Source organism: Acomys russatus, chromosome 18, assembly GCF_903995435.1.
Source record: "Acomys russatus chromosome 18, mAcoRus1.1, whole genome shotgun sequence".
In the NCBI taxonomy this organism is placed as follows: Eukaryota; Metazoa; Chordata; class Mammalia; order Rodentia; family Muridae; genus Acomys; species Acomys russatus.
In genome coordinates this window covers 13,480,580-13,498,306 of record NC_067154.1, presented here as the reverse complement: position 1 = coordinate 13,498,306, position 17,727 = coordinate 13,480,580, and the positions used below count along the sequence as shown (strand labels likewise).

The following is a 17,727-nucleotide window of genomic DNA, read 5'->3' as shown; positions in this document are numbered from 1 at the left end:
CTGGCTTTTGGGATGTGCCTGGCCTACCTGCGGGCACAGGGTCCTGAGCCTGGACTCATGCTGCTTTCTGTACCAGCAACTTTGAAGGCTCTACTGTCCTTCCGTTCTGTTGTTGCATGTGGCTGTGCATGACAGACTCTGGCAAGCTCTGTTTGGCATTCAGCCCGCTGGGGAGACTATATCTGCATCTAAGAATTAGCATGTTCGCTTCTGTGGTGTTTTAGGAGTTACATGGCCCACCCAGCCTCTCCTTCATCTAAGTCACCAGGAAGCTCAGAACTGATGTTCAGAGCTCTGCCGGCCTACGCAGTTGAGGCTTTTGCTTGCTCCTGTCTTCTAAGGCTCTGTTGCCAGCACTAACCCCTCTATTGTAGTAGCCACAGGCCAATTTCAGGTTCCTTCATCTGTTGCATCCAGTGTACACTTAAAAAAAAAAAAAGCAGATGCAAAAAGTCTGTTTCTTCACAAGGCTTTCCCTGAGCCCTGCAGCTAGCTCTATGCTCAATCCCTTCTCTAAACACTGGGAGAGCTTTTTTTTTTTCCTAAAGCAAACAAAAGTGGAACCTCCAGTTCCAGCTGCACACAGGCCCAGTTCTCCAGGGTCCAAAAGACACTATCTTCCATCCTATGTCCTCCTGAAGGCTCCGGCTTCAGCCCTCTGCCTTCTGAAGGAAACAGTTTAGCCCCAGTGCCTCTTCTTCCAGCTCCTCACCAAGCCTGGACCACAGCACTTGGCTTTCAACACACACAGACACATGCATGCACACAATGTGAGGCACCTAGCTTGGCAGACCCCACCCTCTGAAGCCCCCTTTCTTCTAGACTCTGAGTCACTGCTTCCTGGTTTTCCTGTAACCTCCTGGGCCTCCCTATCTTTTATTATACTCTTTGTCCCTCTCTTATGTATGCATGGGTGTTTCCAGTAGACTCGAGCCTGCATCCCACACCAATGCCTCCACTTATTTCCTGACCACAGACAATACCTCAGTCCATGGGCACCTCCAGCCTGGATGCCCTCATGGCCTCCATTAGCCCTCCCCCATGACATGACAAGGCTTTAATCATAACCAAGTCCCCAAGAATGCCTATATCCCTTCCTCCTCTCCAGCTTCATGACCGAGTTCAGGAGTCACCAGCGCAAGCACCCCAGATGCTGCCGGGGACAGTGATGGTCACTCTGGTCCTCCAACACTGCCTCTACAATACCATCCCCACAGAATAATTATAATGTCCCATCATTACTCAACTAGGAAACAAGCAATTGCCAGACGCACATCCATCCAATTAGTGTGCTATTCAGTATTCCCCATGGCCAGACTCTGAATGCAGGAGGAGGTGCAGAGACAGCCAGTCCCATCACGTCTATTTACATCTTCAGTGATCTGATCCACTTTTCTTTATCCCTGCAGCCACTGCCTTAGCCTAAGGTGACATGCCTGCTGTCAGCCGGGCTGCACATTTTAACAGCCACAGTGGCAAGAAAGAGTATTACACCATCCCATCTGTAAAATGTCAGAATCTTCCTCCCCTTCAAAGATGGCAACAGCGCCTACCTCAGTGGCTTTCTGCAGCGTTAGTGGGTTACAAGCATGAAGGCTTTAGAGCAGGGTCCAGAAACACAGTAGACTGTTGAAATGATGGCTATTTTCCCTTCTCCATCAACTTCCCATCATACACCACTGAATTTTCCCATAAGCCCATGCTCTCCCTCGAGTCTCTCTAGACTGACTCATTCCTGGACCCTCTCCACCTCAGTTCTCAAGCCTCCATCAACTCAATGACCTTCCTCTGGACTCTCAGACTTAGGCAAGTGGCTGTCCCCTGTGCTCCCTTTTCTGAGAGCCACAGCCATGTTCCACTGAACTGGCACCACCTCTCCTCCTGCAGGACGCGTGCTCCCCAGAGAGCAGTGTATTCTCCTCTGAACGGCCAGGAATGGGTGTCAAGCACATGACAAGGGTTAATAAATACACAGCCAAAAGGAAAAGCAGACAAATTGCCAAAACAAAGCACATTTCAAGTATCTATAACCAAATTTTTAAAACCCAGACCTAACAATTAGGCTATACTTATTAAACACGCTTGCTATATGTCAGGCTCTGTGCTGAGGTTTGGACATGCAGTCGTGTTCACAACAACGCTCTGAGGTTATTCCATTCCTCTTTCACGGGGGAAGTTTAAAAACTGGGGAATCTTAAAAACTGGCTCAAAGCCACACAGCTTGTAAGTGGCAACATCAGGCTTTGAACTTAGCACTGTCGGACTCCAGAACCTAGTCCTCACCCCAACACTAGCTCAGCCTTGATCTCAGCCTGCAGTGAGCTGGCTCTTAGATTCCATTCTTCTGCTGGGACATAGGCACAGGTGTCCCTTAAAAGTGGAACAAAAGCTGCTAAAGGTCCTATCCTCCTGTCAGAAATCCAAGTTTTGAAATTATAAGTTCCTCCGGCAGTCTGTTTTGGCTTCCCTTGAAGTATTTAGCATGAAGCTATACACAAAGTAGATGAATAATAAACCCATGCTGAATGGAAAAACTGAGTGATGGATGGATAGATAAATTATAAAAGGGCAGATGAATGGATGAATGAAATGAAAAAGTGATGCCTGGTTTTGCTTGTTACCAAACAGCTTTAACCTTCTCGACGCCTTCTGCTGGGCTTATTCATTGTCATAATCCAAGGGACCCAACCACATGGGCACCCTTTGGCAGACATCCATAGCTTCGGCAGGCTCTTACCGGCACAGGTGGTCTGTACGGCACAGGCTGCGCAGATCCAGGCAATTGGGCTTCTCCTTGTCCTCATAGGAGCAGCTGGGCAGGATGGTTTGGCGGCGACGCTCAGCACATGCCTGGTCCTGACAGGAGCAGAAGAGCATGCGGTAGGTGTACTCGCTGGGCACACGGTCAAAGAACTGGCGCAGGGCCTTGTGGCACTTGCGGCGGTTGCAGCGTTCGGTGGGCGAGATCTCACGGTTGCAGATGGAGATGTAGGAGGAGCGAAGCTTCTTGCAGTTGTCATTCAGGTTGCAGGCCTTGGCGGCATCCAGGCAGTGGTTGCTCTTGGCACTGACCGCAGGGTCTGCCCCTGTCCCTGGATGACAAAGAGGAACACGTGTCAGAGGTACACATGGGCACGGGGGCAGGGGAGGGGGGAACATGCATAGCTACTCAAGATCAGTATGCTTCCATATACGCTCGCTCCTTGCCTCAGTTTACTTGTCTCGGAATAAAGATCATTTCCAAGAACGTCTGACCATAGGGCACACTGAAGATGTTAATATGCAGGTGCCCAAAGTACATAAGAGTTCCGGGAAAGGGTATGCTGCAAATTCAAGGAGTGACTCAGAAGGAGACTCTCAACCAAGAGTCTTATAACAGACCAACCCCAGCCCCAAACCCTTGGAAGTGGCTGTTCGCTTCAAAGCCATGGAAGTGGGTTTTCACAGCCTTGTTTATGGGGGAAGGGGGCAGCAAATAGCATGTCGGGGTCAAACCCACATAACTAGGAGACCCTGCTACTTGTCCCCCCAGCAGCACAGTTCAGCAGGACTTCAGGGAAGTGGTACCACTGGCATTTGGAGTGGAGGATGTTCATCATTGAGTGCTGCCAACAAGGATACAAGCAGTATCCCAGCCACCCTCCTCACCTCGTAACCTCCAAAACTGCTCTTCTGTATCCAGGGGGTGTGGTGGCCACTGCCACCAAAAGGGAAGCATAAGTCCTCGCCCCAGGTTGAACCCTGACACTGATGGATTTATGGCCAACCATGAGGCAGATGGCCTGGGTCTCTCTTGCTCTCATGTTGTGGCTTTCTACTTAATATAATGAGGAAACTTCTGAGGTACACAGCATGGTTCCTAGGAATCACAAGGCTGCTCTATAGTAGCTCTCCCAACCCCATAGATCTTAGTTGTGCCGAGGAGATATCTGTCATAGAAACCCTCTGACTCCACCACCAGCCAGTTCCCACCTAGAGAGACTCTCTCATCCAACTTGATAACAGCCATAGGGAAGGGTAGGGCCCCAATCTACACACACCCAGCTGAGATCTTCTGGGAAGTCAGGTGGGTGATCACCCAACCCAACCTGTGTTTTACAGTTAAAGAAAATGACTTGTGGGTGACTATGGGGCTGCCATGGCTATCGAGTCTGAAGCCCGTAACTCAGCACCATCCTATGCCAGGGAGAACTACCACCCTAAGCCAAAGATGAGCCCTTCCACCTGGCCACGTTCAGTCTTCCCTGTGTATCACTCTATATAGGAGAGCCTGCCAGGGGGTTGAGAAGAATCAAAACCAGGCTTGTAGAGGGTAAGACACCCCCCTCTATGGCTATCCCTGGAGACTCAGCATTTGCATATGCAGTGCCCAGTCCTCTGATCGCATGCTCACTAAATGTCTATAGACTCTCACCTCTGCACCATCCTCTGCTGGGTGCCACTCTACACATAAAATATTAAAAAGAAGCTGGCCACTCCAGAGAGGAAACCAAGAGACAGAACCAGGCCAGGCCTAGGCCTTATAGAACTGAGCTAGCCTTCACGTTCTGGCTCGACTACTCATGAGGTGTGTGGGGACAAACATATTTTGCCTCAGTTTCTTTGTCTGCAAAAGTGCGGCCTACCACAGAGCATCTTTGTTAGCATGAGAAATCACTCATAACTTTGTCTCTGCTGCATCATGACTTTGTCTAGTCTTCTAGAACATTCCCATTGGCTATGTGGCTGGTTGTCTTTAAGTGAGAGATGGGGGAGGTCTCCTCATGGTCATGTGATTCCCTTAAGCTGCCACCCACTTTCTGTTCCCCTTTAAAGCAAACCACTAGTTGTCTCCCGCACCCTACCCCACTCCCATCTGTGTCTTGTTCTCTTGCCTTTTCTCTCAGACCCACACCAGCCTGGCAGCTGTCCTTCTCCCTCATCACTGATAGGAACCCTCAGACCGAGCCTTTCCAGCTGGTGTATCCACAACGTTGGACCCAAGGGCTCACTCATGTCTGCCTGAATCTCCTTTCTCACTCTGGCCTCCCTGCTCGGGTTACCTTGTTGGTTCTTGTCTCTGCTCCCCAGGGCTCAGCCCTCCTCTCTGGGCACCTGGGGCTATCATTTCATCCCATGCCATTAAACACCACCAAACAGCTTCCATATCCTGAGATCTCTCTCAAAAACCCCAGACTCATCTGTTTGCCTCTACCTAACAATGCTACCTAAGAGCCCAACACCCTGTGTCAAACCCAGACCCCCAATGCCTTGATTGACAGTCAACTTCATCCTTCACACCAAAGAAGCTCCAGCCAAAGCCCTTACTCCATCTTTGACTCCTCCCTCCTTCACAAAGCACATCAGGGAAACCAGGAAGTCTACCGTCAAAACAGACCCAGGATACACTGCTTCTCACTGCTACTACTACCTTCCTCAAAGTTATCCCTGCAAAGCCCACCCCTCCGGTTTTCATAACACCCCACAATAATCGTCTCTCATCACAAAAAACTGGTGTGAATTTTAAGAACCCAAGGCACAGAGTTGTAACTCCAGTGTTCCGGTACATCCAGAAGCTTCACTCAGTGAGCTACAAGGTTCAACATTTGCACTGCCCAGCATGGTAACCATTGGACATTGAACTGGAAGATTAGGAAACACACACCAGATTCTAAAAATTTACTAAGCAAAAAATGTATCTCAGTAATAATTTCTTTGCTTTGATTGTCTGTTGTTGCATGGATAATATTTTGGAATGAAGTGTTAAAACAATATCAAAATTAATTTCACCTATCTTTCTACTGTGGCCACTAGAACATTTAAAATCCCAAGCACATAGTGCACTATGTTTCTTTTAAGCAGCACAGCTCTGTCTAACCTTGCTTCTCCTCTTCCTCGTGCTGGTCACTCTACTGTGGTTCTAGCCGCCTTGATCTTCCCAGAGACAGGCCAGGAGTGGCTTGGCCTTGGAGCCTCTGCACGTGGTGTATCCCTAGTCTACAAGGCTCTTCTCTTCCCTCAAGGATTGTAGAGCAACAGTGGTCAAACACTAGCTGATCTGTGAGTTCTTCTCACCTAACTGGCACAAAACACTCAGGACTGCATTAACACAGTACTACATTAACCCCCAAAATGGTCTACTTTCCCCGACAGCACACATCAGCAGTGGACTTAACTCATTTCTTTTATCAAAATAAGGCAAAATAAGGCATAAGATGCCAAGAGCATGCTATCCTTCATGTATCAAAAGTTTGATACATGAATCCTTAGTAAGAATTCAATATTAAAAAAAAAAAAAAACAAATGTAACAAGAACAAGGGTTGGTTTATAGTAAATACTTGAAAGTTTGTTTGTATTTTGAAGGAAGCAAAGTTGACCAGGTAACAGCAGACAAGATTACATTTATTCAAGTATTAATTGTGGCCCAGGCAAGAAGGAATCAGAAGGTAGAAGTGGAAGAGAGCAGAAGTGAGCCATCCACTTTAACACTGCTTTGCCATCAGCAACCTTGTAATACTGGGGAGAGCAATGTTCCCTCTCTTTGCAGTGAAATAAAGAGGAAGGGAGTACAGGCAACAGAAGATTATTTGGTGATAAAAGGAAATGAGCTGTCACACCATGAGAAACTCACGAAAAGCAGCAGGGCATAAGACGCTGAGAACATGACATTTTGGAAGAAAGAAAACAATAGAAACTGTAAAAAGATCAGTGGCTATATCAGAAGTTGGGGGAGGGAGCAGTGAGTAGGCAAAACACAGCGTACTTTCAAGGCAACGGAATACTCTCCATGATACCACAGAGGTTGGCAGGTCCTGTGCATGTATCCAAGCCCAAGGAATATACCAAGAGTGGATCCTGATGCCACAGGCTATAATCTCTGTGTGGTAACAGACTATCTCTGCTGTCAGCTGTAACAGGGCACCACCTGGAGTAGGGTGTAAGCAGTGGGGAGGCGGCAATGAGTGTGAAACTGCCCTAAAAACATGGATTCTCTTTCAAATGGGAATAGGAGCAGGGCACAATGGCTCACTTCTGTAGTCCCAGCACTCAGGAGGCTAAGGCAGGATGATTGCCATGAGTTCAAGGTCAACCTCAGCTAGATAGTGAGCTCCATGCCCTCATGGGTTACAGAGGGAGATCCTGTCCCAAAGGGGGCTAGAGGAGGAAAAGAGAGGAGACGAAAAGGAGAAAAGAAACAGGCCGAGGTGAAACTAAAACAGAACGGAATCAAGATACATTTTGCTAATTTATTTTCAATAAACAGCTTTTGGCTGAGGAAATGTAGGTAAAATAGGTACAGTGTCTGCTACACAAACATAAGGACCTGAGTGTGGATGCTCAGGACCCATGGGGAGAGAGAGAGAGAGAGAGAGAGAGAGAGAGAGAGAGAGAGAGAGAGAGAGAGACAGACCTCATAAGCTCCAGGGTCTAGGAGAGACCCTGCCTTAAACATAAAGTGGAGAAGTGATTGAGGAAGACTCTTGATATTGGTCTGGCCTTCGCATGTACATGTGATTGTGTATGTGTGTCTATATATACACAGAGAGAGGGGGGAGGGAGAGAAACATATATACCACAATACACATGCACCACATACAAATTTAAAGAAATTCATACATAATACATACATACATACATACATATATACATGAATACATGCATGCATACATACATACATACTACATACCAGTCTTCCCCAGACATTAGGCTGCCATCTTGCTGAATAAGCTGAGGACAGAAGAGCCACATGCCTGTGCAAATGCTAATGCTGAGCTCTTCCGGAAGAGGTCAAAGTGCAGAGAGGAAAGGCTCTGTCTGGAGTTGGGGGCACAGTTCATGATGGTTTCTTTGCTAAGAGTGAGTCGGAAGTAGGAAAAGGCATACCAGGCAGAGGGGACTGTCAAACAAAGGCTTAGAAGAACAGAAAGAAAATAATGCCTAGAAATGGGGAGTGGGGGGGAGGGGAGAAAGAGCAAGGAGTGGACTGACTTGGCCTTGCTGGAGCCTTGACCTATGGAGCAATCCTCTGATTCAGCCGGACTGCAAGCTGTGTGAGGACCCAAGGATGCCTGTCAGCGCAAAGGCTGGTGTGGCCTGCCTCTGTAGGGGTGTTCTCCCATACCAGACAGCTCTCCCTGCACTTGTTACATGCCAGCTAGCTGGCAGGAGCAGAGTGAGTGGCCTGGGGCCAGGGAGGAGGGGTGAGATTGGGGAGGTGGGAGGGGGCATGTGCAGAGGAGCCCTTGACAACTGCAAGCAGAGCAGCAGCTAATTTAGGCCTGTGGCTGCATCTAGGTTCCCCCCAGGTGCTCTGTTCCCCTCCTCACAGCAGTGTGCGTAGCTAATGCCAGTGTAATTATAGCCCCAGTGGCTTCCATTTGGAGCTTGAATAGTGAAAGTGTTTGCTATAGGGTAGGACATGTAAACCCCTGGGCCTCAACTTGGTAAATTTCCTAGAGGAAAAAAAAATCAAGAAATGCAGCAGTGTGAACTACAACTGCCTGAATACTGGGAAGATGCCCCTCTGAGTCTGAGGAGGGCAAAGGGATGGCGGGGGGAGAGGGGCTCCATTGTGGAGAAATCCACCCCCTCAAGACTTGGCCCAGCCGCCCACTTGAGCATCTGTCATGCTCAAAGAATGGGGCTCAGCACACAGCCAGGTGCAGGCAAGCCTAGGTGACAGGTTTGTGGCACAGTGTGCCTCTTTCCAGCCTGCCACATTTCATCCCACCCCAAGGCCTCTCTCCTAATGCCTGGAAAGTAAGCCCCCATTAAGGAAGAAGTGGAAAGATTCCAGACACAAAACTCTCCCTCCAGGGTCCCTCAACCTCCTCAGCCTACAGCCCCAAAACAAAAATGTACAGCAGACAGGGATGAAGATTCTGGAAGCTTAGGCCTCTCATTGCCACCCATTCCCTGTGCAGAGAGCTGAGACCACACAGACCTCAACAGAGACATGGGAGATAAAAATAAATGCCAGGCCCTCAGACCCAGGACTGCCTATCCCTGACAGATGTAGCCATTCACGTCCTATGTGGGTTCCCTAAGCCTGTAGAGAGAGGAGCAGAGACGGGCCGAGGTATACATGGTACACAGCTGCCCAGGGGAAAAGGAGGCAGAATTCAATTGCACTTGGCACTTTCCAAAACCTCAGTTAGCCTCTCCTACCAGCAGCTCAAGCCCCCAGAGACATATATTGGCTGCTTCTTTCCTTTTTTTAAGTAATTTATTCAGATTACATCCTGATTGTTAGCCCCTCACTTGTATCCTCCCATTCCTCCCTCCCTCCCTCTTTCACCCTATTCCCCTCCCCTAGGTCTGTGACAGAGGGGACCTCTTCCCCCACCATATGATCACAGATATCTTGGCTTCTTTATCCTTTTTCTTGTTCCTCCCTCTGCAAAGGACAAGGAAAAGGGGACGTGGACACGACTAGCTGAAGAGTGATGGTGGGCCTCACCACAAAGGCTCCACACCAGCCTCCCACACCCAAGCCAGAAGCACCTGCCCTGAGCCAGTGGTCTATCTACAGTACCAGGCTGTCCCCAAGTCACATGGCACCCCTCAAACTGACATTCCCTAAACAGCTGTTCTGCTTTTAACATAGAGATGAGTTTGCCAAGCCAGTCACTCAAGCACAGCCCACCAAATTTAAGCCCTGTTAACAGTATCATTTCTACTAATATTTCATTTTTTTTCTTTTACCTTAAGGGTGTGTGTGCACACATGCACATACACGCGTGTATGGAGGTGGGGTGCTGTGGGTTGGATGGGTGCTCTACCACCAAGCTATCGCCCCAGCCTTTTTAACTAAGTTACTCAAACTGGCCTTGAACTCATTCTGTGGTCTAGAGCCCTTGAACACATGATCCTCCTGCCTCAGTCTCGCACACAGTTGGAATTACGGTCCAAAACTACTAAACCAGGCTAAATCCCTTAATTCTTAAGTGAAAATATAAGTTTTTCTTTAATTGGTTCAATCTTTTAAGTTTTTCAATCCTTACACAGATATATATCTCACATAGCAATGTGTGCTTTAGTTCTGGATTGGACACATTTTTAAAATCACTACTTTCATTTTGTTCCCAGTTTTTTTTATATTTTATTAATTTATTCATATTATATCTCAATTGTTATCCCATCCCTTGTATCCTCCCATTTCTCCCTCCCTCCAATTTTCCCCTTACTACCCTCCCTTATGACTGTGACTGAAGGGGACCTCCTCCCCCTGTATATGCTCATAGAGTATCAAGTCTCTTCTTGGTAGTACTGCTATCCTTCTTCTGAGTGCCACCAGGCCTCCCCATCCAGGGGACGTGGTCAAATATGGGGCACCAAAGTTTGTGTGAAAGTCAGACCCCACACTCCAGTCAACTGTGAAGAATGTCCTGTCCATTGGCTAGATCTGGGTAGGGGTTTAAAGTTTACTGCACGTATTGTCCTTGGCTGGTGCCATAGTTTCATTTTTGTAATTGTGTGTCGTATCCATCTTATACTCCAGCTGCTCAGTGTACACACTCAGAAGCCAACTAGCTGCGAGCAGAGGTGCTCAAACATCATAAACTCAGGCATCCAAAGGCCCACTGGATCACAGGCTTTATGCTTGGCAGTTGGATTCTGCACCTGCCCTGTGATTCTAACCTGCTTTCCAAAGTTTGAGCCCAATTCCTAGAGATGAGACCCAGGTACTAGTGACCACCAGCGCCAAATGCACACTGATGGCACACAGGCACACACCTCTAGTACACCTAGGTCACCACTGACCAGTCCCACTTGAGCAGAAGGAAGCTTGTAGCTCTGTCATCACCTGAGGATGATTCTCAGGTATGTTTCGGTCCCATCTCCTCCCCACCCTCCACCACCAAGGCAGACTTCCCACAAACAGATGGCAGAAATAAGAGGCCCAGCCTTCTGAGACACTTACAAGTCACAGGGACCTAAGTACTTCAACTTCCCTTCTTGTGAGGAACCTTCCCTTTATGCCCATGGATCAGTTGCCCCCAACCTCATTTGCACATGTGCCCACACAGAGGCTCTCCGCCAACAACAGCATGGCCTGCCAGTTAGCAGTCGGTCAAACAAACAAATATTTTCATGAACTGACTACACACTGAGACCTTGAAAGAATCCCTGCTATTCTGGGACTTTCACACCAGTAACAAGAAAACTGGTCATAAAACACGCACATGAAATGATGTAAAGGATTGGTAAGTGTAATGAAGGGAATAAGAAACTTCAGGAAGGAATGGTAAGGAGATGAGATGGAGGATGCTGACAGGAGGTGATGCTGAGTGGGAGTGCAGCACACACAAAAACCCAAGGTCAGAGAGGCACAAGCAGAAGGAAGGTCGCAGGCATGGAGTTGGCATGTTCCCAATCAAAAATATACGGTAGCCAAAGCTTCTAGCAGGACAGGGTGAAAACTTTAGGTTTTACTCTAAGATGATAAGCACTTGAAGGAGGAGGACCAAATAGCTCATTCATCAATATGTGAAAGGTTGGTAATACAAAGAAAAAGAAGGGTAAATGCACTAAAGATATGAATGACAGGTTGTTTCAACAACAGTCCAGAGAGGTGAAGGCTTGGGCAGGTGGTTCTTATAGCCCATTTCCATTCTGCACATTAAGTGGAGAGAAACAACAAAATAGGACTGGCTGTATTTTGAGTGGGAGGAGAGAAACCCCAAGAGGACTCAAGTTACAAATACCAGGTAGATAGTGATGAGGTCATTAGACCAAGAATACAAGGAAGGAAAGAAGGAAGGAAGGAAGGAAGGAAGGAAGGAAGGAAGGAAGGAAGGAAGGAAGGAAGCAGAATCTACTGTTTCAGGATGACAAGAGAAAACCAAAGTGACCAAATGGGGATGGTGACAAGACAGAAAGATCAGAGAGCTATCTGGGCTAGAGACACCAAATTTAGTCATAACTGACACAAGGCGTAACCTAACTCAACAAGACTGCCTAGGTTGAGTCTGAGAATGAAGATCAAAGGGAGAGGAGACAGAACTATGGGTGCTAATGTCTAGCACAGGTTGAGAGGCAATGGAACTTGAGTTGGAAGGAATCAAGAGAGTCTAGTTTCATGACGTCAAGAGTTGCAAACATGAAGGAGAGTCAACTGGATGCTCAGCAGACCCCACACAATTAGGGGTATGTTAACAATGAGATGGAGAATAAGCAAACTACGAAAGCCTGACAGCTGTCTGGAAAGACAGAGAGGAAACAAGAGGGCCAGGAGAAGAGACAGAAGTGAGGAGCCTATAGTGTAGCCTAACTGTCACCTCCCCTTGTCCTCAAGAGGCCACCCAACTGCAGCTTCAGTTTTGCAACCAACAGTCTCTGAAGCCTAGCCCACCACAGGTCAAACAGGGGCAACAAGACTACTGGGCAGTCTTGAGAAGGCTTCCAGCTGCCCAGAGCTCACATTCCAGAGCAGAGGCAATGAGAATCATAGACAAACAAAAGCTTGCCTTTTGCCCCCTAGATTTCATTCTCAGTCTCTGGCTATTAAGAGTGGATCCTCTAGCATAGCAGTAGTTCGGAAGGTGGAACTGTCTAGAGATGGGCTACATCCATCACACCTCACCAATAGAAAAGGTCAAGTCCATGTGCTCTGGCCTGTATACACTGTGCCCCAAGAAAAGAAAGCCCCTCAGGCTGCCCCTCCATGAACAGAAGGCCATCTCAGGAGCTCTTCTTCTGCATACAGAAAATCTGACAGAGCAGGGCCTCCAACCCCTTCTCATATCTCTCCCCACCCCTGAAGCTCCTAATCAATTGTACCTTAGTTTCTCCCCACCCCCAAAGATACAACAGAAGCAATTACAACATTTCACCCCCATTCCCCTCCCCCAAGTTGTCACCCAAAGCCCAGAGACCTGAGGGACATGCTAATCCAAGCTCCATGACCCCAACACAAAACCATAACCGTCCAAGCACTCTTTAAAGGAAGCAGACATTTTGAAAGCAGGCCAGCCCACCAGAGGTCAACTTGATGGATGGCAAAATGCAGCAGAAATCAACAAGAAAGATCAATTTAAATGCTTTTGAACAGCATGTTATATTTTGACAATTTTTAACCACAATTAAAATTTATTCTCAAATTCCTCAAGAGGCAGATCAGTGTTGATTTTGTGGTCCTGAAATTTTAAAAATTTAAGTTTTCTTTTTCCCATGCAAATGGGCTTCTAAAGCCACGTTTGAGGTCTCTATATCTTTGAAACACACTTCTGGAACATGGGGTTTTCATATATACACAGAGGCATATCAGCTCTAGTTTTGTGTATATAAAACCTAAAACTGACGTATTTTGTGTTGGCACAGTTGACCTCCGTCAGCATTCTTACTTGTGGTGAATGGATGCTGGCATAAGGCTGCAGTCTGTAAACTAGAACTTTGTTTACTGATTATGAAATAGACTTTTCTCGCCACAGGAAATATACATCAACTTACAACCCTTAGCTTCTAAAATAAACTAAATACATCTTAAAAATACATTTGCGAAAAGCACAAAAGCCATGGAAACCATTCAACACAAGTCTCTTAAACTTTTTAAATGATTCAAAGCAATAAGCGTAGATAAATAACACATTTGACAGAAACCAGTGGCTTCCTTGTTTAACACACTAATTACAGAAGAGGCCACTGGCTCGCTGCTGGACAGCTAACCATGGTCAATGGCAGGTCTTCCTTTCTCCTTTCCATATTTCTGTGCCACCTGTCCTCCTGTGAAGGTCATATTACCAATCTACTGTCTTCACTCCTCAGCGGGGCTGTCACCTATCAACCCCTTCATTCCTTGTAGGAGGAATCTCAAGTCTGGTTTATCACCTTTTCTCATGCCATCCTTGTGTCTTCCACTCAACAGAAATGGTCTTTATAACATGGGTCGTCTTCCTGCCGCCATCACACCTTCCCACTTACTCTTCTACCCCCCAGCCTTGTCCTCACTGGGATCTGTACCAACATCCCAACCTTGGACTGCCTTCTTCCCACATCCTCAACTTCCTCTCAGATAGTCCTACTCTAGTAAAATTTGTCCCCCTCCCTGAGACTTGATCATTGTCCTGAGCACCTCCTCTACCATCCCACCTTACCCTCAAACTTTCCTTCTATACGCTTAACTTCCGGGCCTCCAGGCAAACGCATCGCCTCATCAGCCCCTCTTCTAACACACAGATCTGGAAGGAAGCAAAAACCCATCTATCTCCACCAGCAGCTGGGTGTCCCTCAGAGGCACACCATGCAAAATGACTGGTCTCGGTTTAAATTCCTGTAACTCCCGTCTCAAATCCTCTATTTTAAAAATCTATTTCACAGCTCCTCTTGACTCGGTTTCCCTGGCTGTTTCTTTTCTCTTTGTTCTACCCTGACAACACTTTGTTTTAATATGTCCAGGCTGCTACGAAAACAACAAACCAACAACAACAACACAGATTAGGTGGCCTATAAGTGTAGATTCCACCCTCGCCATCCCCCACCCTCCTCCCGCCGGGAGGCTGAGACACCTAAGATATCTAGCAAGCACTGACTTTCAGGTCGAGGACAAGCATGTTTCCCTGTGCCACTGTTTGTCCAAAGAGACAAGGGGGTTCTCTGCACAATCTTTTACAAGAGGGGTCCCAAGTCAAGGGGGGCCTACCCCTCATTAACTAGTTCCTTCAGGAATCCAACCACCTCCTCTGGCCTCCACAGGAACCGACACACACATGGTGCCCATAAACTCATGCAGACACACACACACACACACACACACACGCACGCACATGCACACATGTTCACACTTATAAAATAATAAACGAGGACCCTTTTAATACCATCATCTTCAGAATTAAGATTTCAGCACATGAACTGGGAGGGAGGTGGAGCATACAGAAACATTCTGAGCACAGAACTCGGCCTCCTAAGGAAACAGAAGTGCTGAACAGAAGTCCTTTAACCTTCCTTCCCTGGCACCAACAAGCCTTTCTCACATGCAGCCCAGCTTTGCCTCCTGTTACTCTGGAGGCCGACTTGTCCCTGACAAAGGCCACCTGGCCTCCTGTGCTCGAGTGTGCCATGTGGATCTCATCCCTCCTCATGGCTCAAGGACATCCTCTTGCCCCCTCCACTCCCCCCTCCTGCCCTCCAAGCTCTCCCTGTCAAGTTCCGTTCAGCACAAAGAACAAAACACATGGCCATTACTCGTCTCCAAACAGAACAAAACCTCCCTTTGGCCCACCAATGCCGTTCTTTAGCACTAGTCTTCATAATGAAGCCTGAGAAGGTGATGTTCCCGAACCCATCTGTCCATTCACCCTCTCTAAGGGTCCAGTAGGGATGGCTCCATGAGGGCAAGGGTCATGTCTCCAGGCTTCTCTAATCAAGCTTGACTTTGGCCATACCTGGCACACCCTCGCTTTCTTTCTCTAACGCCTAGGGCCCACCCCATCCCCCACACCCGGCCGGTTCTCCTCCCCTGTAGCCCTCATCTTAACCCTCTGCCTCTTCTCTGTCTCAGACTATAAGCTTTTGCTCCCACAGCTCAAAATGTCATCTTCACACTAGCATCTCTCTATAGAGTGCGCCTGACTTTGGCACTTCCAGGTTGAAGGGCTACCTGACATGTCAATCCTAACATAGACTAAAACTGAATTCTTGGTTTCTACCCACTCTGTCCTTTGCCTCATCTTTACCATCCTAATAAACAATGGCATCACTGAGGTACCAGATGAAAATGGCTTTTGCAGGTCCCACCTCCACACAGGGGTTCACCGCTGGGGTCTTTGCCTACCTGTTTCAAACCTGCCCCTGTCAGGTCCTTCCTGTGACTCAAAACCGCATGTTGAAGATCACTTCATCCAATATCCAACATTTAGCGTCATCTTAGCACTTGGGACAATTATATTTTTCCCTGTTTCTTTTTCCCCTACCTATAGCATTTTACTTCCATAAGAACAGAGAGGTTACGTTATGGGTGCATCCTCTAGACCTAGATAAGGTCATGGAACACCAGGGGCTTCTGGGAATATTTGGGAACAAATGCCTCCTAGGAGACGCCTCACAGAAACAGCCTCCAGATGAGAATGCCCCAAATTACACATGCGCTTAAGTCTAATTCATTTTATAGGCCAGACCAAAATGCCTTCCTCTTTTCTAAAGCTCCTCAGTCTTCATCATTAAACCATGTTCTCAGAACTTTCCAGAAAGACAAGAAAGGGGGCCGGGAAGAGTGGCTGCTCCCTGAGGGGCAGCAGTTTGGATTCTGTTCTGACCTGGAGCCAGGTCTCCAGCCTCTACTTGTCTACCTCCCTGACTCTGGCCACACACCCCCTTCCCTTTCTGTCTGCAGGCAGAAAGCTGCTACCCCAAATTCACAAACATGGCTACACACACCACTACACACATACTGACAGGCCATGTTAAACACACCCAACACCCCATACACATCACATTAAGCATGATAATACTAGCCACATAAAACCACACAAATGGCCCAACATATTAACTCACACCTATACAACTATACACATTAAACCCACTCCGTATGCACAATTGCACACAAAGCCTACACTCACCACACACACACTAGCCTACATTACAAATATACCACCCCACATACACATTAAACACATACATAAGCCACCCCACGTGCCACACCCACATACTGACTTACACAGCCTATACACATATACAATAAGCGTGCATATGAACCATCCTACAAGCACACATCACCATACGTGCATATCACTGCACACACACACACACATGCATAATAAACACACATACAAACCACATGAACACTTCTCACCACACATTCATATATACTCACATATAAGCACACACACTTACATACACATACCCAGTAGGTACATGCCACTCATGTATCCTGACACACATATCTATAGGCATGCATGAAGGCTAACACATGCACACACCACCACATGAGCACACTCACATACACACACAGCACGTATACATTGGCCCGCATACAACACCTGGTGCACGTATGCACACATACACATATATGCCACACATACCTACACTACCCCTGTTCTCACTCCACTCTCTGTCCCCGCTCTGAATCTCACCTTGTTCTGGTCCTTTCTCTGTGCTCCCTGCAGGCACAGCAGCATATGGATGAATGGATGTGGTGGCAAGGAGGGTCTCCAGTGTGGGACCTCACATCACTCATGCCTGCCTTCAACCAGGATAAACCAGAGTAGGTGCAGTTAATGTCTAAAGAGGGGGCCAACTGGAGAGTGTAGAATCCCAGGAGAGCCAACTCAATAGCTGATGACAGCAGAAAGTGTGCAGCCAAGGGCCACCTCACACACCAGCAGAGCCCATCATGAGGAAAAGAAGCAATCGGGTGGCTGCCTGCCTGATGACAGATCAAAAGAAAAATACTCTCACCCGCAACAAGTCCAACCCAAGCCAAAGCACCTAAAGTTCTACCATTAAAACACGTCTGTGTAGGTTAAATTTCTTCTCTGATGTTTCTTTTTTCCCAGAAATTTCTGCCTTGAACACAAAGGCAACCAGAGATGAAGTCACCAACACCCAGATCACATCTCAGCACCAGCAAATCTTTCCATCACTGACTGGAGCCTGAAGTCTCTCAGCTTTTACAGAAAAGAGAAAATAGAGGTGTGCACAGATCTCTAAGCTCCCAGGACTCCTAGGTGCAGATGCTGGCTCAGCCTCTGATGGTCCCAGTCACCCTTCAGCATGGCCACAGCCAAGAGTTGCTCACCCTCTGCCAAACT

General features: G+C 47.6%; 1 protein-coding gene across 2 annotated transcripts in view; it reads right to left on the bottom strand.

The window, feature by feature from the left end:
* The window catches only part of Gfra2 (GDNF family receptor alpha 2), a 91,990-nt gene that overhangs the window by 53,919 nt on the left and 20,344 nt on the right, over window positions 1-17,727 (bottom strand). For both annotated transcript variants that reach the window (XM_051160816.1, XM_051160817.1), the window contains one exon: window positions 2,738-3,092. In XM_051160816.1, the coding sequence (XP_051016773.1) occupies window positions 2,738-3,092 (355 nt within the window). The remainder of the gene's footprint in view (window positions 1-2,737; window positions 3,093-17,727) is intronic.